Source organism: Suncus etruscus, chromosome 4 (assembly GCF_024139225.1).
Source record: "Suncus etruscus isolate mSunEtr1 chromosome 4, mSunEtr1.pri.cur, whole genome shotgun sequence".
Taxonomy (NCBI): domain Eukaryota; kingdom Metazoa; phylum Chordata; class Mammalia; order Eulipotyphla; family Soricidae; genus Suncus; species Suncus etruscus.
The window spans coordinates 2,923,264-2,948,554 of NC_064851.1; the positions used below are offsets into that span (position 1 = coordinate 2,923,264).

Below are 25,291 nucleotides of genomic sequence, written 5' to 3' on the forward strand. Positions count from 1 at the left end.
CTGGGCCAGAGCCCCCCACACCCTCCTGACCCTCCCCATACTGCGCTCTCACTCCAAAGCTCTCCACCCCTGTGGTGTTGGAAACCTGGAATGGGACCCTCACACAATCCGTATAAGCTAGTTAGTGTGACAGCAGAAGACAATGTCCTCGATGGACAGTTCCGGGGTGACTCCTTCTAGAGTTTTATTTGGTTTGAGATTTTGGTGTTTGGGCCACACTCATCCGTGCTCAGGGCTGACTCCTGGCTCAGTGCTTAGGAACCACTGGAGCAGGCTCAGGGGATCCTCTGGGATGCTGGGGGTCTAGCCAAGGTAGGCTGCGTGCAAGGCAAACGCCTTTCCTGCTTGCTCTGGCCCCTCTAGAGGCATTTTTGTTGTTATTGTTATTTGGTTTGGGGGCCACATGTGGTGGTGCTCAGGGCTGACTCCTGGCTCTGTGCTCAGACATCGCTCCTGATGGGCTTCAGGGGATCAGATGGGGTGTCCAGGGTGGGGCCCAAAGCGTCCTTGGCCTGAGCTCTGATGAGCTGGGCAGCTGCACTGTGGCCCCATTATGTGGATAAACTGAAATTCTGAGTCGGTACACCTCTTCCTGCTGAACAGCTCAGGCCCCTTGACATGACACACACAACACAGTGGGTGACCAGAACTTCCTTGTCTCAGTTTCTCTTCTGCTGCAGCTGTTTCTCAGAGTGAGACTTGGTGGTGCTGGGAGGGAGCTCGGGATGGGCAGAAAATGTGCTTCAGGGCTGGAGGGAGATTCAGCACAGCGGAGAAGGTGTTTGCTTTGGTTGTGGCCAACTTGGGTTCAATTCCTGGCATCTCATAGGGTCTCCTGAGCACCTCCAGGACTAATTCCTGAGTGCAGAACCAGGAGGAACCCTTGCTCCAGAGACTATGTGGGGCAGAATCAAGCTTGGGTTCTCACACATGCCCTACTTATGCTCTAATATTTGAGTCACAGCCTGGCCCAGCAACTGATGAGGGTGGGGGCGTTAATCCTAGAAAACTCAACCACCAGATGTGGCTAGACAGAGTCCCATTGAGCAGAAGGCATCTACTATATTTTTTATTTAATTGACTTTTTTTTAAAAAGCATGCACATATTGATGACATAGTTGCTCATAATACATTGCTTCCAGGAAAGTGAGAGCAAAATTATTAGAAAGGAAAAAAGAGGGGCCAAAATGGTAGCAAAGCGGCAGGGCTTTTGCCTTGCACGCGCCCAACACAGGATGGACACTGGTTTAATTTCTGGCATCCCCTATGTTCCCTCCAGCCTGCCAGGGGTGATTTCTGAGCACAGAATCAGGAATAACCTCTGAGTGCTGTTGGGTGTGATCCATAACCCCCCCCCAAAAAAAAATAAAAGAAAGAAAAATAATAAAGAAGGAAGAGAAGAAGAAAAGAGTACAGTAACAAGCGAATTTGTGAAAATTATATTTTGCAATGAGGTCATGACATCATTGACGGAAGGTTTGTGCCTAGTTGATCATTCCTGTCACTTCATTTGTTTCTGGACATTAGATGGCTTCAGACACATGGGTGTCTAACCTGATGGGTTCCTACAGGGATGAATGACAGTATTAAACAAAAATGGAGTTATCTTGGGGTCTAAGCAATAGCACAGTGGTAGGGCTTTAGCCTGGTCTGGTCCCAGGTTCAATTCCTGGCATCCCATATGGTTCACTGAGCCTGCAGGAGCGATTTCTTTTCTTTTCTTTTTTTTTTTTTTTTGGTTTTTGGGTCACACCCAGCCGTGCTCAGGGGTTACTCCTAGCTCTATGCTCAGAAATCACTCCTGGCAGGCTCAGAGGACCATATGGGATGCTGGAATTTGAACCACCAACCTTCTGCATGAAAAGCAAAAATGCCTTACCTCCATGTTATCTCTCCGGCCCCCAGGAGGGATTTCTGAGCATAGAACCAGGAGTAGGGCCCGGAGAGAGCACAGTGGCCTTTGCCTTGCAAGCAGCCGATCCAGGACCAAAGGTGGTTGGTTCGAATCCCGGTGTCCCATATGGTCCCCCGAGCCTGCCAGGAGCTATTTCTGAGCAGACAGCCAGGAGTAACCCCTGAGCACCGCCAGGTGTGACCCAAAAACCAAAAACCAAAAAAAAAAAAAAAAAAAAAACCAGGAGTAACCCCTGAGCACTGCTGGGTGTGGCCCCCCCCCAAATGGGAAGATGGATGAGAAGGTGTCCGTACTCACTCCAAAAAAGTCCTGGTGATGTCAGCTCAAAAAGCAGCATAACTGGAGTTTTGTTCAGATTAGTGTCTGCAGAGACCGTAGAGGAGTGGTGAGGCAGGGCCTTTGGCAAAGCGGCCGAGTGTGGGTGATGGTGTGACTTTGGCAGGGTGAGCACAGAGTAGTGGGTCCGTGGAGCTGCCCAAGTACAGACATGGCGACTGCGTCTGTGGACCAGACAACACCTACTTTCCCAAACCCAGCTGTATCCTGCTTCGTGACCTGAATCTGGAGCGTGCGTCACATTGCTCTTGACCTCATCAGGCTCCTTTCTGGGAACCAGCAACCCAGGATGAGACAAGGAGGCAAGTCTAGTCACTGAGGGTGTCTGAGAAGCCAAAGTGGCCCCTTGCAAGGCAAGGAAGTGGGGAGCGTTTCAGGACTCAGGTGGCAGGTGTGAGTTGGAGGCGAGGCCTGGCCCAGCTTCAGCGTTTCCAGGGAACTGGGGCGTAGCCCCGTCTGTCCATTCTTCCCTCCATGATTGATAAGCCAAGCTCAGGTTTCAGGGCAGTTCTTTAGCTTTAGAACTTTACACAAAAACTAAGCAAGGCTTAGAGGGGCCTTCACCTCTCTGTGCCCACGAGCCTTCCCCATGCACCTGTGTACCCTTTCCATGCCCTCTGTGTGCTACCTTCAGGATTGCACACACCCTCCCTGTACCTGCACACCCTTTGTTTTTTTGTTTGTTTTTGTTTGTTTATCTTGGGGCCATACCTGGCAATGGTCAAGGGTGACTCCTGGCTCTGCACTCAGAAACTGCTCCTGGCAGGCTAGGGGGACCATATGGGATGCTGGGGATTGAACCTGGGTCCGTCCTGTTCTGGGTTGGCAGGATGCAAGGCAAATGCCCTAACTGTGCTATCACTCTGGACTCATACACTCTTCGTTATTTTGCTTTTGACTTTTTGAGTCACACCCCATAATGCTCAGAGGTTACTCCTGACACTGCTCTCAGGAATCACTCCTGACAGTGTTTGAGGGACCCTGTGGGATGCCAGAGATCGAACCCAGGTCATCTGCATGCAAGGCAAATGCTGTGCCTGATATTACACCTCCCCCCCTCCCCCCCCCCACAGGCCTTGCCCTACACTAACCTGGCTCCAAGGGATTTGAAGTGGAAGAAAAGGACCCAAATGACCACACCCATTGACCTATGTCCTGAATCAGGCCTCATGCATATCAGTGCCCTGGGCTGTCTGCCCCTCCCTGGGCCCCAACACTGGTTTAAAGAGTACCTGTGTTTTAGGAAAGTGCTGAACGGTTTAAGTTGGGGTGGGGAGGAGGCTCAAAGGGCCAGATCCTCTGCTTGGTGGTAGTGGTGGGAAGCCTGGGTTTGTCCCACATCTCAGGATCCCTGAGCATCTCAGGTGTGCTCATGGGTGTGCCCACAAAAGAAAGAAGAGATTGGAGCCATTGTCCCAACAGAGGACACACCCATTCTCCTTTATTTTCTTCCCTGCTTTTATTTGTTTGTTTGTTTTTTGGGCCACACCCATTGGTGGTGCTCAGGTTACTCCAAGCTCTGCACTCCAGAAATCGCTCCTGGCAGGCTCAGGGGACCCTATGGGATAGAACCTGGGCTATCGATCAGATCCCTATTTCCTTCCCTGCTTTAACTGGGTGGGTACTGGCACAAATGCAAAGAGCTCAGGGCCTGGCCTTGACCTCTCCAAGGTCAAGTTCATACTGGGGCCCTTCTCAGCAGCCTTTTCTCAGGATCCACATGTTGCCTGAGGCTTGGGAATGAGGCCCACTATCCCTACCCCCTTGGATAAAGCGAAGAGCATGTCTTGGGGGGTGAGGGCATGCAGCCATGAACTCCATCTGGGAAGAGATCTGGCCCTGGACGCCACGTGGCAGGGTGTTCTGGGCAGCTTTTCTAGCAAGATGCTTAAGAATTCCCAGGGCACAGGACTGGAGCGCAGATATTTCTTGATTGCAGAGCCAGGAATAAACCCTGAGCTCTGCCAGGTGTGGCCCAAAAGAAAAACCAATGCCCAGGGCAAGGTGGTCAGAGTAGTAGTAGAGTGGGTAGGCAGAGTGTTGGCCTTGCACACAGCCAACTTGGGTTCAATCCCATATTATCCCCCTAAGATTTCCAGAGTGATCCCTGAGTGTAGAGAGGCACAGAAACAAAGCAATATATATCTGTAATATATAGAGAGAGACAGGGGAGGAGATATAGATATATATACTAGGACCTGAACTATAGCACCGTGAGTAGAGTGTTTTGCTATGCACGCAGCATATCCAAGATAGATGATAGTTCAATTCCCAGCATCCCATATAGTCCCTCAAGCCAGGAGTGATTTCTGAGCTTATAGCCTGGAGTAACCCCTGAGTGTCACTGAGTGTGGCCCAAGAAGAAACAGGTAGAAATAGCTGGAGAAGGTTGGGCTGGGAGGGGGGTTTCCTGTTCTCAGAGGCACCCCCACCTCTGTTCCCACTTCCTTTCTACTTCCTCACAGTGGCTAATCACTGTCACTACAGGTCCCCAAGGCTGCAGCCAGATGGAAAGTATGTCTCCCCTTTTCATCATTGATGCTGTTGGTCGCATGCCCGTGGGCTAGAGAGTCATGGGAGAGGTTTAGGTGCTTCCTTGCCTTGCAGGTAGCTGGCTCTGGTATCACATGTGGCCCCCCAGAATGTCTGGGATAAGGCTTGAGACCCCTGGGTGTGGCATGAGAGCCTACCCGAAGCATCAAGCCTTCAGGCAAGGTCTGGCTGCTGGGCATCCCCACTAGGAGGCCTGAATCCAGAGCTGCTCCTTTCAGCACCCTTGGCAGGGGTGCTCCGTTGGCCAGCCAGGGCTGTGCAGGTGAGTGGAGCAGCCCTTGGACACAGCTGATCTGGGTTCGATCCCCAGCATGCCAGAGGTCCCCCAAACCATGCCACGAGTGATCTCAGTGCAGAACTAGGATTCAGCACTGAATATTGTAACCACCCACCCTCACCTCACAAAAAAAAGTTAGAGAAGAGAAAAAGAGAAGTTGGGGCTGGAGTGGGTAAGAACTTGTCTGGCACACAACTTTGCCATCAGACACCTGAAGGGTTTTGGTTTTCGTTGGGGTTTTTGGTTTGTTTCCTTGGTTTGGGCCACATCCGGTGGCGCTCAGGGGTTCCTCCTGGCAGACTTGGGGAACCTATGGGATGCCAGGGATAGAACCTGGGCCAGCCGCGTGCAAGGCAAATCCCCTCACCGCTGTTCTACCGTTCGATCCCAGTAGGAGTTTTTTTTGGGGGGGTCAGCGTGGAGATTGCTCTCAAGGGAGCGAGGGTGCTGGGGTCCAGCCGCGTGTCTCACCTCTTGAGCCTGGGCTCCAGCATCACCCCAGCTGTCTTAGTTCATCTTCCTGCGAACACATGGTCTGCCCTCCATCCATTCTCTTTGGGATGTTTTATCCTCCATCCCAACCCTGGCTGGCCACCCCCTTGATGTCCAGTAGCTCTATTTTCTTTGGGGAAGTTGGGGTCCTAGGGGTACGAGGCACATGAGCTGGGGGCTGTGCTAAAACTGGAAACATCTGTGTTCGGTGGTTTCTGGGTTTCTGTGTGTTACTAAGAAAACTCAATTTTGTATTTTTTGCCCCTTTATCAAAGATTAGTTGGTTGTCTACCTGGGAAACATTCTCTGAATACTCAAGTCTATTCCATTGATCTGAGGGTCTGTCTTTATTCCAATTGAGCAGAGCAGGGTTTCAGCAATCGGACTGACTGGTGCTGGGGCTCGAACCTAGATGAGTGTTTGCAAGGTAAGCGCCCTCCCTGTTGTCCTACGGCTCTGTGGCTCCAGCCCAAGGAGCAAAGCTTCTGAAATGCTCTTCTTCTTCTTCTTTTTTTTTTTTTTTTTTGTTTTTGGTTTTTGGGTCACACCCAGCAGTGCTCAGGGGTTACTCCTGGCTGTCTGCTCAGAAATAGCTCCTGGCAGGCACGGGGGACCATATGGGACACCGGGATTTGAACCAACCACCTTTGGTCCTGGATCAGCTGTTTGCAAGGCAAATGCAGCTGTGTTATCTCTCCGGGCCCTGAAATGCTCTTCTTAAACTCAGGGATTCATTTATTTTCTTTCTTTTCTTTTCTTTCTTTCTTTTTTTTGTTTGTTCGTTTTTGGGTTTTTTTTGGGTCATACCCTGCGGCGCTCGGGTTACTCCTGGCTCTGCACTCAGAAATTGCTCCTGGAAGGCTCAGGGAACCATATGGGATGCTGGGGATCGAACCCCGTTTTGTCTCAGGTCGGCTGCATGCGAGGAAAATGCCCTACTGCTGTGCTATTGCTTCGGCCCTCTCAATGATTTATTTATTGTATTTTTCTTTTTTATTTTATTGGAACCATTGTGATCTACAGGTCCTTCATAGTTGCATGGTTGAACACAGTGATTCCAGGCCCTTCCCACCTTTCATCAATGGACCCAGAATGCATCCTATCTCACCACCCTTTGCCCCCTGGCCTATTAGTATAACAGGCCCCTTTAAGTTTAGATTGTTGGGGCTGGAGCAATAGCACATCAGAAAGGCGTTTGCCTTGTAAGTGGCTGATCCAGGACAGACCTTGGTTTGATCCCCAGTGTCCCAGGAGTAACCCCTGAGTGCCAGAGTGTTCAGATTTAATTGTTAAAGTTTGATTCTATTGTCGTTGACTTTGGCTTGGATTTTGTTCTGTCCTTATTTATTTCCCTGCTAATGCATTAGAGACATATTTCTCTCTCATTATTATTATTATTATTATTTTTTGGTTATTGGGCCACACCTGACGGTCCTCAGGGGTTATTTCTGGCTATCTGCTCAGAAATAGCTCCTGGCAGGCACTGAGAACCATGTGGGATGCCGGGATTCGAACCAACCACCTTAGATCCTGGATCGGCTGCTTGTGAGGCAAATGCCACTGTGCTATCTCTCTGGCCCTATTTTCCTTTTTTAAAAATAATTTTTGGGCCACATCTATTCAGGGGCTACTCCTTTATTTATTTATATATTTCTTTCCTCCTTATTTATTGTTTTGGAGCCATACTGGAGGTGCTTAGAGGTTACTCCTGGCAGGCTTGGAAACCATATGGGATGCTGGGAATCTAACCCGTGTCTGCTGTGAGCAAAACAAATACCCTTCCCACCCTGCTGTGCTATGGCTCTGGCCCCATTGTCCTTTCCTTCTTGCCATGTAGACAGGCAAGAAGACCCGTGGCGGTCAGGAAAAAGCAGAGACAACATTTGGACGTGCTTTGGTTTCTGGGGGTCATGAAACACGGAACATTGTCTTGGAGAAAAAGGGGAACAAACAAGTGTAAAATCTTTTTTTCTGGAACTTTGTGCTTGTGTTGTACTTACACTCACACCACCAGCTCCAAGTTCCCCTTTTGCTCCTTGGTTCTCCTGAGATTTCCCCCTTGGTTGTGGTCTGGGGCAGAGTCACCGGGATCCCACTGGGCAGAATGTGGGCAGTGCCAGGGATCAAACTTGAGTCCTCGTGTCTGCAATAGCACATGAGGTCAAAGAATCTGCTTGGGTGCCCGAAGAGCTAGTACAGGGGTAAGGTGTTTTCCTTCCACTCATGGTACCATGCAAAGTCCCCTGAGGACATCGGGAGTGTTTCCAGAGCACTGCTCAGTGTGGTTGAAAAGCCAGAAGACAATTATCCGGAACCCCAGCATAATAATCACTCGTAGGGGTGATTTCTGAGTGCAGAGCCAGGAGTAACCCTTGAGTATCGCCGGGAGTGACTTAAACAACTCAAAAATAAATAAATAAATGAATGAATAAAAATAAAGTCCAATCTTTTTTTTTTTTTTTACTAAAGCCCAATCTTAGGATAACAGCCAGTTCTTGGAACCAGACCCTATGGGGCTATTGAAATAACTGGCCTCCTGGTCAGAGATTGGAGGCTAAACAGCAGCTGATAAAACAAACAACTGTACCCTGAGTCTGCAGCAATGGACAGAAACCCAAACGACACCACAGCCTGGATCTGGCAATGCCTGATCGCCCCTCACTGAGCTGACAGCCTGCCCCAACCATTTGAAGCTACATTTGAACTACAACTAATCCTTGCCCAGCCTTGTATTGAGAACCAATTATTTTATTTTATTTTATTTTATTTTATTTTACTTTTTGCTTTTTGGCCCACACACACCCTGTGACATTCAGGGGTTACTCCTGGCTGTGTGTTCAGAAATCACTCCCGACTTGGGGGACCATATGGGGCACCAGGGATCGAACTGAGGTCTGTCCTAAGACGGCCGCATGCAAGGCATATGCCCTACCACTTAGCTACCACTCTGGCCCAACGACCAATAATTTTGAAAAGATCAATCAATACTCAGAGGTTTGGAATCCCCTAAACTGGTACCCTTTAAAATAGGTGTAAGCCATTCTCAGGGTCCTCTTTTTTTTTTTTTGGTTTTTGGGTCACCCCCAGCAGCACTCAGGGGTTACTTCTGGCTCTACATTCAGAAATCGCACCTGGCAGGCTCAGGGGACCATATAGGATGCCGGGATTTGAACCACCGACCTTCTGCATGCAAGGCAAATGCCTTACCTCCTCCATGCTATCTCTCAGGCCCCTCATTCTGGATCTTTATTTAAGACACTGAGTGTCATGTTTGTGGCCAGAAATACGCCCTAGAAACTGAATACTTTTCCCATCAAGGGGCTGTTGTGTCTATTCATTTATTTTTCTGGGTTTTGGGTTACACCCGGCAGCACTCTGGGTTACTCCTGGCTGTGCATTCAGAAATTGCAGCTGGCAGGCTTGGGGACCCTCTGGGATGCTGGGAATCGAGCCCAGGTCAGCCACATACAGGCCAAACGCCCTACTGCTGTGCTAATTATTCTTCCAGGCCCTCTCTCCTTTCTCCTGCATTTTTGTCTCTTTGGTTAGCTCTGGTTTAAGTCACTTCACTTCTTGTTGTTTAGGGGCCAGACCCAGCATTGCTCAGGGGCTGCTCCTGACTCTGGACTCAGAGTCACTGGGAGCACCTGGCAGTGCTGGGAACCGAACTGGGGTGACTGCAGGCAAGGTGGCCCCTTCCTTCCTGCCCTGCCTCTCTGCTCCATCTTGGTCCTTTTTGGTTTCTGAATTTTCCTTTGAGCTGGAATTACTTCTTCAGAATTTTTATTTTGTTTTTAATTCATGCTGTACTTTGGGGTTCTAAGTTTTATTTATTTTTCTGTGGCAGTGTTTTTAGAGGAATTTTATTATTTTTGTTTGGTTTGGGGCTGCACCCAGTGGCACTTAGGGATTACTCCTGGCTCTGTGCTCTGAACCACACTGGGACCCAAACCTACTTCCCCAGGGCAAGAGGATAGTCCAGAGGGGAGGGTGCTTGCCTTGCAGACAGCCAACTCTGGTTCGATCCCTGGCATCCCGTATGGTCCCCTGAGCCCTGCCAGGAGTGATCCCTGAGCTCAGAGCCTCGAGTATCTCAGCACCACTAGGCTTACAGCTTCCCAAAGCAAACAAACAAAACTAATTTCCCAAAAGCTTGTGGTTTATTTACTGTTCCTCATCCTCTGGGACAAGAGATTGTGCAAAAAGCTGCCTGGGGCAGGAGCAATAGCACAGAGGGGAGGGCCTTTGATTTTCACGAAGCCAACCCTGGTTTTATCCTCTGGCATCCCATAAGGTTCCTCAGCATCTCCAGGAATGATCCCTGAGTGCAGAGCCTGGAATAAAACCCTGAGCATCACTGGGTATGGTCCCAAAATTTAACAATTTAAAAACAAAGGCTGCTTGGTTTCCTTCCTGCTGAAGAAGGAAGAGAGAGAACTGGGAAGGAGGAGAGGAAAGGAAAGTCTTGTTCTGGTCTGTTTTGGTCTGTGGATTCAGCCCAGCCACTTCCCTGGTGGTGGAGAAACATTTCCTAACTCTGGAATCAGGTTGCTTCCATCATGGCAGTCTGTCCCTTTGCTGGAAACACCGCATCCATGGGGTCTGCTCTGTGCCCCCAGGCCCTGGCAGAGAGCAAACAGGCTCCTACCCAGCCATAGGCCACAGAACAGGGCGGGTGGCCTGAGTCCCCAATTCAGGGAGACCCACCCCTTCCTCCAGGCCTGGAGTGAGACCAGGCCATGAGCTGCAGAGTTCCTGGAGGGACCCGTTTTGGGCACAGGGACATTTTACGGCTATCAATGCCTCTGCTTACAGCCTCTGCGCTGGGGTCTGGCTGCAGTGACTCAGCAGGAAGTCTGCCCCTTGTTACCTCACGGTGTCCTCTGAGGTCCAGGACAGGAAAAAGGACAGGCCTGAGGTTACAGAGTCAGGCTGGGCGCGCGCGCGCGCGCGCGCACACACACACACACACACACACACACAAACACACACACAAACAAACACACACACACACACACCCTTGATTCCCCCTTGACCCCCCTCCCTCTATTGCCCACATTACCAAACAGGGATCAGATGTCAGTGATTGTTCAAGGCGCTGCCAGCTCTGGCCTCTGGGACCTACCCATGGGGACCCTCTGGCGGGGTGGTCTGGCCTGTGGTTGCAGAACTGGATCCCAGGTAACCACCTGAGGGGCGGCTGGGAAGCCTGAGGCGCAGGGACCCTGGGTGCCCACTCTTCGTGCTGTGTCCAAGGAACAGGTCAAAAAGTCAGGCCTGGGCCGGAGAGATTGCATGGAGGTAGGGCGTTTGCCTTGCATGCAAGGCAAGGCCGGGTTCAAATCCCGGCATCCCATATGGTCCTCTGAGCCTGCCAGGAGCTATTTCTGAGCGTAGAGCCAGGAGTAAGCCCTGAGCACTGCCGGGTGTGACTCAAAACAACCCCCCCCCCCAAAAAAAAAAAGTCAGGCCTGGGCCAGAGAGATAGCATGGAGGTAGGGCATTTGCTTTGCATGCAGAAGGACGATGGTTCGAATCCCGGCATCCCATATGATCTCAGAGCCTGCCAGGGTGTGACCCAAAAACCAAAGGGAAAAAAAAGTCAGGCCTTCTCCGAGCCCAGGTTCCAACACCCTTGGTTCCTCTGTGCTGTGTCCGAGAAGCCCCAGGAAGGCTTTGAGGGCCTCAGACTCCAGATTCCCCAGGGAACGTGCCACACATCAACAGAGTCCTTGTAAGCGATGGAGGTGTCCATGGCCAAAGGCGACTCCTTTGCCAATGGGAGGCTCTGAGTTCAACCTCAGATAGTCGGGCCTGGTCCCTACAGCTCTGTGTGTGACTCTGGTTCCTGTGCTCAATCGAGACCAAGTACACAAGAGCCACAACCAAGTGCGGTGGGACATTGGCTCTCGCAACATAGATGAGAGCAGGAAAAATAAATTCCAAGAGATGGGGCCAGAGCAATAGCACAGTGAATAGGGCGTTTGCCTTGCACGCAGCCAACCCTGATAGACCCAGGTTCAATCCCTGACATCCATTATGGTCCCTTGAGCCTGCCAGGGGCAATATATGAGAGCAGAGCTAGAAGTAACCCTTGAGGGCTGCTGGGTGTGGCCCACAAAGAAATACTAAGAGCTGAAGGCCAGTGATGTGGCTCAGATCCGGGTCTCACTCCTGACCAGAAGCACAGACAGAGGCTGGAGATGGAGTGGACAGGGAGTCCGCTGCTGTGTCATGGTGAGACTGGCGGGGTGTGGGGAGCAGGATAGTGCCCCTACTGTGTCGGGATAGCATCAGATTTTTGTGGGGACAGATTCCAGGTGGGGCCTGCTTCGCTGGGTCATAAGTGGGCAGAGAGATGGCACACAGTCCCGAAATATCTCTTGGTATGGGGGGCAGGAGTCAGCCGTGACGTGTCAGCCCCCTGAGAGGGAAGCAGCAGCCAAGTTGGGGGGGGGGGCAAGGGCATGTTTGGGGCCTGACTCACTGGAGTTTTGGCCTATGCCAGCCTGGCCCACACACAACTCTGTCCTGAACACCAAATACGGCTCTGCTCACTGGCCTGCACTGCTGGGGTCCATGACAGCCCAAATCCTAGCTGCAAGGACCCTGCAGAGTCAGACCCCTGGATCTCTCTAGCATCACAGGGCCCAGCTTCCAGGAGTGCCAGGGGACTGTCCCACCCCATAGATTGAGGAGCTCTGACTCTTTACCCACTTGGAAACCCCCAACTCACTCTCTTCCAAGCCCCAAGTCCTCATCTCTCTCTAACTCACTTGCCCTCTCCCAGCCATCATTCATTCATTTGTTCACTCTCTCACCTCTCCTCCCTTCTGCTCACTCACTTATTCACTCCCTGATATTGACGGTTACATACCAATACCCAGACCCTTCTCTCTGTCTGGAAAAACATTACCTGGGAATTATTTTCCAATGAAGTCATCGCAGCAAAAAGAAAATGATGCTTGCTGACTGGCCCTTTTCAGGGAGACTAGTCTGGGCCGACAATTCTGGTGTGTCCTCAGACTAGGGGACCAGAGCCCCCTTCCTGCCTGAAGTGCCAGCAGCCCCCAGCCAACCCTGACACCTTCAGACAGAAATGGCCCAGCTCCACCACTGAGATCCAATAATTGTGGGCTGGAAACTCGGGTATTTTCGAAATAGGAGTGGGCCAAGCCCTTCCCATTTTGTTGCCCTCCAAGCCACTGGAAAATTCAGCAGTCCCCATCTGCCATTTTCCGGGAAGAAAACCAGCCCAAGGGGGGCCAGAGCAATAGCACAGCAGGAGGGCGTTTGCCTTGCACACAGCTTACCAGGATTCGATCCTCAGCATCCCATAGTGTCCCCTGAGCCTGACAGGAGCGATCCCTGAATGCAGAGCCAGGAGGAACCCCTGAGCACTGCTGGGTGTGGTCCAAATCTGTCTCCCCCCACCAAAAAAAAAACAGCCCAGCCCCTCCACCGAGCTCCGAGAGAAAAATTATGCTACTTGCTCTTTCCACATCAACTGAGCCTGGCCGAGAACTTGGGGCCTTCTCAGAATGGGGTGAGCAGATTTCCTCTTTCTGCATGAACCACAGCAGCCACAGCCTATGCAGCAACCCCTGGCCCCCAACAGAGAAGGTCCACAATTTAGCTTTCTCAGACTGCCAGCCCACCAAGTTTGCTCCAGATCTACAGATTCTGAACCTCAAAATTTCACAGTAGGGGGGCCAGAGAGATAGCACAGTGGTAGGGCATTTGCCTTGCACGCAGCCAACCCAGTTTGGACCCAGGTTTGATTCCCAGCATTCCATATGCCCTGAGCCTTCCAGGAGCAGTTTCTGAGCATGCCGCTGGGTATGGCCCAAAAAAACAACCAATAAATAAAGTTTTTTCACAGTAGGGACTGAGCCATAATCCATCAGGTGAGGCATTTGCCTTGCACAGAGTGAGCGTGGGTTCAATCCCCGACACCCCACATGGGGTCCCAGTCAGGAGGTAATTCCTGGGTGCAAAACCAGTAGTAAAGCCTGAGCATGGGGGCCGGAGAGATAGCACAGCAGCGTTTGCCTTGCAAGCAGCCGACACAGGACCTAATGTCCCATATGGTCCCCAGTGCCTGCCAGGAGCAATTTCTGAGCAGATAGCCAGGAGTAACTCCTGAGTACCCCAGGTGTGGCTCAAAAAAACAAACAAACAAACAAAAAAAAAGCCTGAGCATGGCCAAATGTAGCCCCAAAACAAAAGAATGTATTTTTGGGGGCCTGGAGAGATAGCACAGCAGCGTTTGCCTTGCAAGCAGCCGATCCAGGACTAAAGGTGGTTGGTTCGAATCCCGGTGTCCTATATGGTCCCCCGTGCCTGCCAGGAGCTATTTCTGAGCAGACAGCCAGGAGTAACCCCTGAGCACCGCCGGGTGTGGCCCAAAAACCAAAAAAAATTTTTTTTTTTTTTTTGGTTTTTGGGCCACACCCGGTAACGCTCAGGGGTTACTCCTGGCTATGCGCTCAGAAGTCGCTCCTGGCTTGGGGGACCATATGGGACGCCGGGGGATCGAACCGCGGTCCGTCTCCTAGGCTAGCGCAGGTAAGGCAGGCACCTTACCTCCAGCGCCACCGCCCGGCCCCCCCCCAAAATTTTTTTGACAGGGGCTCCACACCTGGCAGTGCTCAGGGGCTATTCCTGGCTCTATGCTCGAAATCGCCCCAACCGGCTCGGGGGACCATATGGGATGCTGGGATTAGAACCACCATCCTTCTGCATGCAAGGCAAACGCTCTACCGCTGTACTATCTCTCCGGCCCCCCTGTACAAATACATTTTTTTTTTTTGTTTTTGGGCCACACCCGGCAGTGCTCAGGGGTTACTCCTGGCTCTCTGCTCAAAAATAGCTCCTGGCAGGCACAGGGGGAACCGACCACCTTTGGTCCTGGATCGGCTGCTTGCAAGGCAAACGCCACTGTGCTATCTCTCTGGGCCCACAAATAAATATTTTTAAAACTTTTCACCACATATCAACCCAGGAATATCCCAGGAAATCTGATGGGGCCAATCTGTGTTTGTAAGGGACAAGCTGGAGTGGTGGGTGGGAAATTGGGGGCACTGATGGGGGAAAGGTGATATGTGTGATGGGGTTGGGGTTGGACCGTTTGGGGAGAATATGTAAGTTTGGGGCTATACTTGGCAATGCTCAGTGGTTGTTCCCAGCCAGGCTGGGGGGACCAGGCAGTGCCAGAGTTGGGACCTGGGATTTGTGCAGGTAAAGTTAGTTTGTCCCCGGAACTAATCTACCACTTAGAAGAAGAAAGGGTTTTAGATGGAAATGGAGGGGATGAGCCGGGTAAGCTCCTAGGGGTGGAGGGTCCCTCATAGCTAAAGGACTAGAAGGTTGGGGAAGAGGAGATTGAACAGGGCCCGCATCTGGTATCTGTGTGGCCTGGCTTTTTTGCATATTTGGGGGGGAGGTGGAATCCAGGGGCTGCTCCTGGACATTATCAGCCAACCAGAACTTTGATTTCGGGCAAAGTCTGCAGGTGTGGTTCTACCTGTGCTCTGGGCTGCCTGGGATACCCAGGTTGCCTTGGTAGTGCTGGGTACTTCCGGGATTGTGCCCAGCATGGCTTGGGGACTATGTGGCATCCATGATTAAACACTGGCCAGCTGCAGCCAAATGTTCATTTTAACTGCTGCCTGACCTCTGACTTTTTTTTTACTTTATTTAAAGAAAATGCATCACGTAGTTGATCATTAAACATTTGTTTTCAGATAAGTGAGAGCAAAGTTATTTTAAAAAGAATAGAGAATCCCTCTATAATATCCCCAATACTTAATGTGCCTATGCAAGGGGGAAAAAAACCCACAAAATAATCATTTTTCCAAACATTTATTTATTGATTGATCGATTTTCTTGTCATCTTTATTTTGGTGTAGATATTGAGGTTGATATCTCCAATTTTATTTTATTTTATCTTATCTTTCTCTTTCTTTTTGCACTCCGGCATAATTTTAGAACCGAGACTATTGTGTGGTGCTTGTCTTTATTGCTGTAGTGCTCACTGGATATTTAATTTGATATTTCTTTTTGTATTGTTGTGTTTCAATTACCTTTTTTTTTTTTTTTTGGTTTTTGGGTCACACCGGGCAGCGCTCAGGGGTCACTCCTGGCTCTATGCTCAGAAATCGCCCCTGGCAGACACGGGGGACCACATGGGATGCCAGGATTTGAACCACCGTCCTTCTGCATGGAAGACGAACGCCTTACCTCCATGCTATCTCGATGACTCCTCAATTACCTTTTTCATGTCCTCTCTCAAACTGAGGTTGAAAGCCTCTAACAGGGGTCCTCAAACTTTTTAAACAGGGGGCCAGTTCACTGTCCCTCAGACCATTGGAGGGTCTGACTATAGTAAAAACAAAACTTATGGGGGCCGGGCGGTGGCCTTATGGGGGCCGGGCGGTGGCGCTGGAGGTAAGGTGCCTGCCTTGCTTGCGCTAGCCTAGGACGGACCGCGGTTCGATTCCCCGGCGTCCCATATGGTCCCCCAAGAAGCCAGGAGCAACTTCTGAGCGCATAGCCAGGAGTAACCCCTGAGCGTCACAGGGTGTGGCCCAAAAACCCAAAAAACAAACAAACAAAAAAAAACAAAACTTATGAACTTATGAACTTATGAATTTTTTTTTTTTTTTTTTTTTTTGGTTTTTGGGCCACACCCAGTGACGCTCAGGGGTTACTCCTGGCTATGTGCTCAGAAGTTGCTCCTGGCTTGGGGGACCATATGGGACACCGGGGGATCGAACCGCGGTCTGTCCAAGGCTAGCGCAGGCAAGGCAGGCACCTTACCTTTAGCGCCACCGCCTGGCCCCATGAACGAATTCTTATGCACACTGCATAGATCTTATTTTGCAATGAAGAAACAAAACAGATACAAATACAATATGTGGCCTGCGGGCCATAGTTTGAGGACCACTGCAAAGGTCTCCACCCATTTTCAGCGTATTTGATTTCTTTTTTTTTTTTTTTTTTTGGTTTTTGGGCCACACCCGGCGGTGCTCAGGGGTTACTCCTGGCTGTCTGCTCAGAAATAGTTCCTGGCAGGCACGGGGGACCCTATGGGACACCAGGATTCGAACCAACCACCTTTGGTCCTGGATTGGCTGCTTGCAAGGCAAACGCCGCTGTGCTATCTCTCCGGCCCTTTTTTTTTTTTTTTTTTTAATTTTTTTAATTTTTTCTTATTTTGTACCCCCATTCTATTGCTTTTCTTTCCTTCAAACAAAACCACATAACTCGATTTATCTAGCTCTGCCTCTTAAATAGAAGGGGAAACAAGAGACGGTACCAGGACCAAACAGATTTATGATCACTAATAGCAAGCTAGACAAAGAGGGGACCACCTACTCTAGCAGCCTGGGGGGTGATAGTGGCATATATGGGTTGCAGAAAAGGAACTGAAAAAAAAGAAAAAAAAAAGAAAGGGAACTGGGATGGGGGGAGGACAAATTTGGTGATGGGTATTCCCCTGATTCAATGTTAATATGTACCTAAAATACTAATATGAAAGGAATGTGCTGACCTTTGAGCTGGGAGGTGGCACTTTTGATGTGTCAAGCCTAACAACTGAAGATGGTAACTTGGAAATCAAGTCAACTGCTGGAGACACCCACTTAAGAGGAGAAGATTTTGAAAACCGAATGGTCAACCATTTTACGGCCGAGTTCAAGCGAAAGCATAAGAAGAACATCAGTGAGAACAAGCGTGCTGTGTGCCGTCTTCGCACTGCGTGTGAGCGAGCTAAGCGCACCCTGTCTTCCATCACCCAGGCCAGTACTGAGAGTGATTCACTCTATGAAGAAATTGACTTCTGCACGGTTTGAAGAATTGCATGCTGATCTATTCCGGGGCACCCTGGGCCCTGTAGAGAAAGCCCTAGGGGACGCCAAGCTGGACAAGTCCCAGATCCATGACATTGTCCTAGTGGGCGGCTCTACTCATATTCCCAAGATTCAGAAACTGCTACAGGACTTCTTCAATGGAAAAGAACTTAATAAGAGCATTAACGCTGGGAGCTGAAGATATAGCATGAAGGTAAGGCATTTACCTTGCATGCAGAAGGTTGGTGGTTCGAATTCCGGCATCCCATATGGCCCCCTGAGCCTGCCAGGAGCAATTTCTGGGTATGGCCCATCCCACTCCAAAAATAAAATCCAAACAACTATGAGTCAGGCTAGAGGAGAGACAGTCCAGAGAAGGCCACAGCAGACCCTGACTCAGTTACCAGCACCACATAGGGCCCACTGAGCACTGCCCAGAGTGATCCTGGAGCACAGAGCCAGGAGTCAGCCCTGGTGCAGTCCCTACATGAACCACAGTTAATACGTCAGGACAAATGCAGTCATGGTGCTCAAACTGGGCCAGTTCCAAGGGCTCAATCTTTTCTTGAACAGATGTAAAACCAGACTGCGAAAGGGTGCACTCATCACGCAACAGAAAGCTGGCCATCTCGGGAGGAGAGGCCCTGCTGAAGCCATGCCTGCTGCATTCATCACCACCATTGTGCCAATGGCTCTGCCTCATCACGGCTCTAGAATTCATTTCGGGGATAACAATCTAAGCAAACTTCAGGCATGCAGGTATTTGGGCACATATCACCAGGGACCTTTATTGGTGGGGCGGGGTCAGATCCATAGCACTCAGGAATCCCTCCTGGCAGGCTCAAGGCGGGGACCATACGGGATGCCACGGATTCGAACCACTGTCCTTCTGCATGCAAGGCAAATGCCCTACCTCTATGCTTTCTCTCTGGCCCCTTCACCAGGGACTTTTGGAGTGAGTGCAGGTATGCTCCCCCTGCATCCTCCTCCTGGGAGGCCTGGCAGCTGAAAATACATCCCTAAAAGCGGCAGCATTACTAATAGTGCTTTGATTTCCTGGACAACTTCATTTGTTTGATGCTATTATCCCTAAGGGAACACACCAATTTTTTTTTTTTTTGGTTTTTCGGGCCACACCCATTTGATGCTCAGGGGTTATTCCTGGCTAAGTGCTCAGAAATTGCCCCTGGCTTGGGGGGGACCATATGGGATGCCGGGAATCCAACTGCGGTCCTTCCTTGGCTAGCACTTGCAAGGCAGGCGCCTTGCCTCTAGCGCCACCTCTCCGGCCCCGGAACACACCAATTTAATAGTGTTCAGCTGAGGCTGGAGAGATAGCATGGAGGTAAGGCGTTTGCCTTGGATGCAGAAGGATGGCATTTCCAATCCCGACACCCCATATGGTCTCCCGAGCCTGCCAGGAGCTGCCGGGTGTGACCCAAGAACCAAAAACCAAAAAAAAAAAAAAAAAAAGGATGTTCAAGGATGTTCAGCTAACAAGTGCTTACTAAATCTTCTGCCATTGTGTTAATCAATTCATTGAAGACACAATAATTTTCACAAATGTATTTGCTACTATACTTTTTTCTTTTCATATTTATTTTTATTTCTTTTGGGTTTGGAGCCACACCCTGTGATGCTCAGGGGTTACTCCTGGCTATCCTCTCAGAAATTGCTCCTGCCTTGGGGACCATATGGAATGCCAGGGATTAAACTGTGGTCCATCCTGGGTCAGCCGTATGCAAGGCAAACAAACACTCTACTACTGTGCTATTGCTCTGGCCCTTTATCTTTCTTTTCTCAATTTTTTTTCTCTTCCCTTCTTTCTATTCTTTGTTTATTTGTTTGTTTTTTGTTTTGGGACCACACCTGGTGACACTCAGGGGTTACTCCGGGCTATGAGCTCAGAAATCGCCCCTGGCTCGGGGAACCACATGGGATGCTGGGGGATCGAACTGCGGTCCCTCCAAGGGCGCAAGGCAGACGCCTTATGCCCTGTGCCACTGCTCTGGCCCCCTTCTCTCTATTCTTTTTCTTTTCTTTTTTTTTTTTTTTTTTTTTTTGTGGTTTTTGGGTCACACCCGGCAGTGCTCAGGGGTTACTCCTGGCTCCATGCTCAGAAATTGCTCCTAGCAGGCACGGGGGACCATATGGGACGCTGGGATTCGAACCGATGACCTCTTGCATGAAAGGCAAACGCCTTACCTCCATGCTATCTCTCCAGCCCCTTCTTTTCTTTTTTTTGTTTTTTGTTTGTTTGTTTGTTTTGGGCCACACCCATTTGATGCTCAGGAGTAACTCCTGGCTAAGTGCTCAGAAATCGCCCCTGGCTTGGGGGAACCATATGGGACACTGGGGGATTGAACCGAAGTCCTTCCTTGGCTAGCGCTTGCAAGGCAGACACCTTACCTCTAGCGCCACCTCACCGGCCCCTCTTTTTTTTTTTAATTTTTATTGTGATCATAATGACTTACCTTATGATGATGATCATCATCATACGTCGATGATCCTAAGTACATTGAGACCAGCAATGGTTCCAGCATCTTTGGTAGCCTGATGTTGGGAGCCGTTAAAATAAGCAGGTACTGTGACAACAGCATTAGTAACGGTCATCCCAAGGTAGGCTTCATCTTTGTCAGAACCCTGGAGGACACCTCCTCTGGAGAGAAACTTTTGGTCTCACCCTTGTATTCTACCTGTGTCATTCACCACCACGAAGGGCCAGTGTTTCATATCAGACTAGACAACAGCATCATCAAACCTACACCCAATGAGACGTTTGGCATAGAAAACCATGTTGGTGGGATTCATCGCCACTTGGTTCTTAGCATCGCCGATCAATCGCTCGACATCAGTAAAGGCGACGTAGCTGGGGGGTGTCCAGTTTCCTTGTTCATTGGCGACGGTTTCCACTTTGTCCATGCACAGTTGTGCTGAAGTTGATGCCCACTGCAGGTCCCTTAGACATGGTGGCACACGTGAAACTTAATAAGAGCATTAACCCTGGGAGCCGGAGAGATAGCATGGAGATAAGGCATTTACCTTGCATGCAGAAGGTCGGTGGTTCGAGTTCCGGCATCCCATAGGGTCCCCTGAGCCTGCCAGGAGCAATTTCTGAGCATAGAGCCAGGAGGAACCCCTGAGCGCTGCCATGCTGCGATGGCGACAGATAAAGCTCTCTGTAGGGTGGGCGCTGCGTTCAATGAGGATTCATGTTTTATTTGTTTTCACTTGTTTGTTTTGGTTTTTGGGTCACACCTGGTGGCGCTCAGGGGTTACTCTTGGTTCTTTGCTCATAAATTGCTTCTGGCAGGCTTGGGGGACCTATATGGGATGCTGGGGATCGAACCTGGGTCTGTCCCGGGTCGACTGTGTGGAAGGCACTGCTGTGTTATTGCTCTGGTCCCCATGATTCATGTTTTAAAAGCATCCCTTGGGGCTCTGATTGAGTAAATCTATCTGTAGAGGTTGGGCAAACCCAACCGATTCCCTTTTGGAATTTCACCCCTTCAGAAACCCCCTCTCCGGACCCTGCTGTCCTTTTGGCTCCCTTCCTACCCACCTCTCATCCATTCTCCTTTTCTATTTCCCACGGATCCTCTGCACACTAGGGCCCCCTTCTGGGTTTAGTTTGATCCTTTGCTTTTCCTGGATGTCCTTGAGACGGAATTCAGGCATTTCTAACTATCTCTTGCCTTTGTTTGCAGGTGGCTATGCAGGTACTTAGAGGCAGCGGTGCCAGGACCAGGCCAAGAAACTTCGCCCCTGAGACCCAGCCTGGCTACAGGCTGCCCTGAGCCCCTCGCACCGCCATGGACCGCCCGAGCTGGTCAGTGTCCACACGGTGACCTCACTGTTGCAGTCCCCATTCTCCACCTGGGGGAGACCACCCAAGTGCGGCAGCTCCAGCTCTGGCTTCTCTCCCCACCCCTCCACGCCCAATTTCCGAACTTCCCACTCAGAACAGAGGTGCCCGCCCCACCCCTAAGTATCTCCCCATGGGGATGTGGATGGATGTCTGTGGATAGTGAACTCAGCTCCTCCCTGCACTCTGGCCAAGCTGCCTGGCTTTCCGCCTCTTATTCTCACCACACGAATGGGGGGCAGTTCCGGGACAGCAGACATGAGAGAGCAGAGGGCAGGCAAACTCTCAACCCGGGTTTGATCTCATGAGTACCTCTGGGAGTGAGCCCAAGCACAGAGTAGGGAGTAATTTCTGAGCACAGCTGAGTGTGACCACCCCCCAAACACACAAACATAGTAAGGCAATGAGTGGAGTGCACAGGACTCTACAGAGCAGGGGGTGGTGAGGAAGGGGATGAGCAGAACCCCAGAACTCTCCCAGCGCCCACCCACCCACCTGCCCACTGTGTCTCTGGTTTCTGGTGTGTGTAGGGCAGAGGTGGGCTCTGAGCAACCTCTAGGACCAGCTCCAGGCTGGGGCTGTGCGTGAACCTGGTATGTGAGACTCGGGTTGTCAGCCAAACAGGGGAGGGAAAGGCGCTCACCCCTCTGGCATGGTCCAGATCCTGCTTGGTTTAATGGGGACCACACATTACCCAGTCCTTGAATGTCCTCCAAAAGATCCCCTGGGGTCAGAGCTAGGTCGAGGGAGGAGCCTGAATTGCACACAGCCAGACTAGGTTCAATCCTGGTAACCTAATGTGGGATCTTGAATGAAAGCCAGGAGTAAACCTTGAGCACTGCAGACTATGGTCTCCCAAAAGCAAAATAATAATCAAGTTGGAGTGGCCATGGCGATAGTCCAGTAAGTAGAAGGGCTCTTGCCTTGCATGCAGCTGACCTGGGTTTGATCCCTGGCACCACACATGTCCCCAGAACCCTTCTGGGCAGAGCCCCGGGCATCACTGAGATTGGACCAGAAATCAAAATAATAATAATGATAACTATGAGTTAGGGGCCAGAATGATAGTACAGTGGGGAGGGTGTTTGCCTGGCACATGGCCAACCAGGATTCCTCTTCAGCATCCCGAATGGTCCCTGTGATTCAGGACAGTGATTCGAATCCCAGCATCCGACATGGTCCCCAGAGCCTGCCTGGAGTGATTTCTGAGCACAGAGCCAGGAGTGACCTTTGAGTGATGCTGGGTGTGACCCAAAAACTAAAAACAAAATAAAACAAAAAATGGGCCCTGAGCACCACCAGAAGCCAGAAGGAATCCCTGAGCATCACCAGGTACAGTCTAAGAAAACCAAATGGGCCTAAGAGATAGTACTGTGTGTGATCCGTCAAAAAAAATAATGATAGTTATATTAGCATTTAGGCCATACCTGGGGATGCTCGGGATTTACTCCTGGCTCTGCACGCAAGAGAATAATAGTCTTTTTTTTTTGGTTTTTGGGCCACACCCGGCATTGCTCAGGGGTTACTCCTGGCTGTCTGCTCAGAAATAGCTCCTGGCAGGCACGGGGGACCCTATGGGACACCGGGATTCGAACCAACCACCTTTGGTCCTGGATCGGCTGCTTGCAAGGCAAACGCCGCTGTGCTATCTCTGTGCTATCTCTCCGGGCCCAAGAATAATAGTCTTTTAAATTTTTATTTATTTATTTATTTTGGGTTTTTTTGGGGGGGTCACATCCGGCAGCGCTCAGGAGTTTCTCCTGGCTCTATTCTCAGAAATCATTCCTGACAGGCTTGGGGGACCCTATGGGATGCCGGGATTTGAACCACTGTCCTTCTGCCTGTAAGGCAAACGCCTTACCTCCATGCTATCTCTCCAGCCCCTATTTTTTGTTTGTTTGTTTGTTTTGGTTTGGTTTTTGGCCACACCCGGTGAATCTCAGGGGTTACTCCTGGCTACTCAGAAATCGTTCCTGGCTTGGGGGTCCATATGGGATGCCAGGAATCAAACCGAGGTCTGTCCTGGGTCAGCCACATGCAAGGCAAATGCCCTACCACTGTGCTATCACTCTGGCCCTGGTCCTTTGCTGGACCAGAGCAATAGCAGAGCACTGTGGATGTTTGTCTTGCATGCAGCCAACCTGGGTTCAATCCTCAGCATCTCAGTGGTCCCCAATTTGGGGCCACGGATGTCGGTGGCTTGTCCCCAACGGGGTGCTTGTCTCTTTCAGACCAGCCAGTTTCTGCCAGAAGAGCATCTCCGGGGAGACCATGCCCTCGCTCTCCCACTGCCGACTGTGGCCTCTCTGGAGCACCACAAGGAAGCAGCTCTTCACCCTGTTTCTCATCAGCATCAAACTCACCTTCCTGGCTTCTCTCATGCTCTACTGGCACCTGGTGGGGGAGTCCCAAGGCCATGCACGGCTCTGGGCCCTGCCTGCGGACCTGCCCTGTCCGAGCCTGGCACCCCTCGCCAAGCCCATCCCCTCGGGGGGCCCCATATTCTTCGTGGAGACGTCAGAGCGCACCAGCCCTGAGTTCCTGTTCATGTGCTCGGTGGAGTCGGCGGCCAGGACGCATCCCGAGTCCCCAGTGATGGTACTGATGAAGGGGCTGCCGGCGGGGAACGTCTCACGGCCTCGTCATCTAGGCCTCTCGCTGCTGGGTTGTTTCCCCAACGTGCAACTGAGGCCCCTGGACCTGGCCCGGCTGTTCCAGGGGACGCCCCTGGCATCCTGGTACAAGGCGGTGCAGCTGACCTGGCAGCCCTACTGGCTGCCTGTCCTGTCAGACGCCTCCCGCCTTGCCCTGCTCTGGAAGTTCGGTGGCATCTACCTGGACACAGACTTCATCGTGCTCCGGAACCTGCAAAACCTGAGCAACTCCCTGGGCACCCAGTCACGCTATGTGCTCAACGGTGCTTTCCTGGCCTTCGAGCAGCACCACGAGTTCCTGGCCCAGTGCATGCAGGACTTTGTGGCCAACTACAACCGCTGGGTGTGGGGTCACCAGGGCCCCCAGCTGCTCACGCGTGTCTTCAAGAAGTGGTGCGGGGCTCACAGCCTGTGGGGCCAGCGCACCTGCCGCGGTGTAACGGCACTGCCGAGCCAGGCCTTCTACCCCGTGCCCTGGCAGGACTGGCAGCTCTACTTTGAGGACGTGCAGCCTGAGGAGATGCAGCAGCTGCTGAATGGCACCTACGCCGCACACATATGGAACAAGAAGAGCCAGGGGCACAGGCTGGACGCCACCTCGAGGGCCATGCTGGCGCAGTTATATGCCCGGTATTGCCCCACCACGCACCAGGTCATGAAGATGTACCTGTGAGGAGCCTGGAGGAAGTTGGGCTCTGAGGGGCTTCCTGCTGATGTCCTTGGGGCTGTTCGTGAAGGATGCTCCTATGTGAGGGGGCTTCAATGGGGGGGACACGGGATGCCAGCTGGGCTGGGTTCTGACCCAGGGGAGTCTGTCGGAAGATAAGCCTTTTTGAGACCATATGGGATGCCAGGGATCGAACCCAGGTCCATCCTGGATCAGCTGTGTGCAAGGCAAATGCCCTACCGCTGTGCTATTGCTCCGGCCCCCGTAAAGAAGGAGCCTTTCTACAAGAGTCAGCCTGCTGAAGCAGGGTCTGGGGCAGTGAGTGACAGAACACAGCACTCTGTGACAGCTCAGGGGGCGCAGAGGAAGCCACAGGGAAGGGGGAGTGCCGGGCACACAGCCAGACTCTCTGGCCCTAGAGATGGCCACTTAGCGCTTATCTGGTTCACAGCATGAGGGAAGTGGCGATCCCAGCCTGCACCCCACACCTCACTCCTCCCTCTTCCCTGCCACTGTGGTGGTCTGGTGTGGGGGTGGTCTCAGGGTTGCAGAAATGCCAACTCTTTCTGTGAGGAGCATTTAAGCAGGATGCTCTTTTTTTTGTTTGGTTTTTGGTTTTTGGGTCACACCCGGCAATGCTCAGGGGCTACTCCTAGCTCTACACTCAGAAGTTGCTCCTG

At 51.3% G+C, this 25,291-nt stretch overlaps 2 protein-coding genes across 2 annotated transcripts; both read left to right on the forward strand.

The window, feature by feature from the left end:
- Positions 1–13,114: 13,114 nt before the first annotated feature.
- LOC126006191 (heat shock cognate 71 kDa protein-like) lies at positions 13,115–17,624 on the forward strand. The gene is given in 3 exon segments (XM_049771525.1): positions 13,115–13,119; positions 17,116–17,415; positions 17,417–17,624. Coding segments are annotated over 3 exon segments (513 nt in total).
- Positions 17,625–22,179: 4,555 nt separating this feature from the next.
- Positions 22,180–24,617, forward strand: A4GALT (alpha 1,4-galactosyltransferase (P blood group)). The gene is made up of 2 exons (XM_049772445.1): positions 22,180–22,193; positions 23,522–24,617. Exons 1-2 carry the CDS (start codon positions 22,180–22,182, stop codon positions 24,615–24,617), a joined length of 1,110 nt encoding a protein of 369 aa, XP_049628402.1.
- The last annotated feature ends 674 nt before the right edge of the window (positions 24,618–25,291 follow it).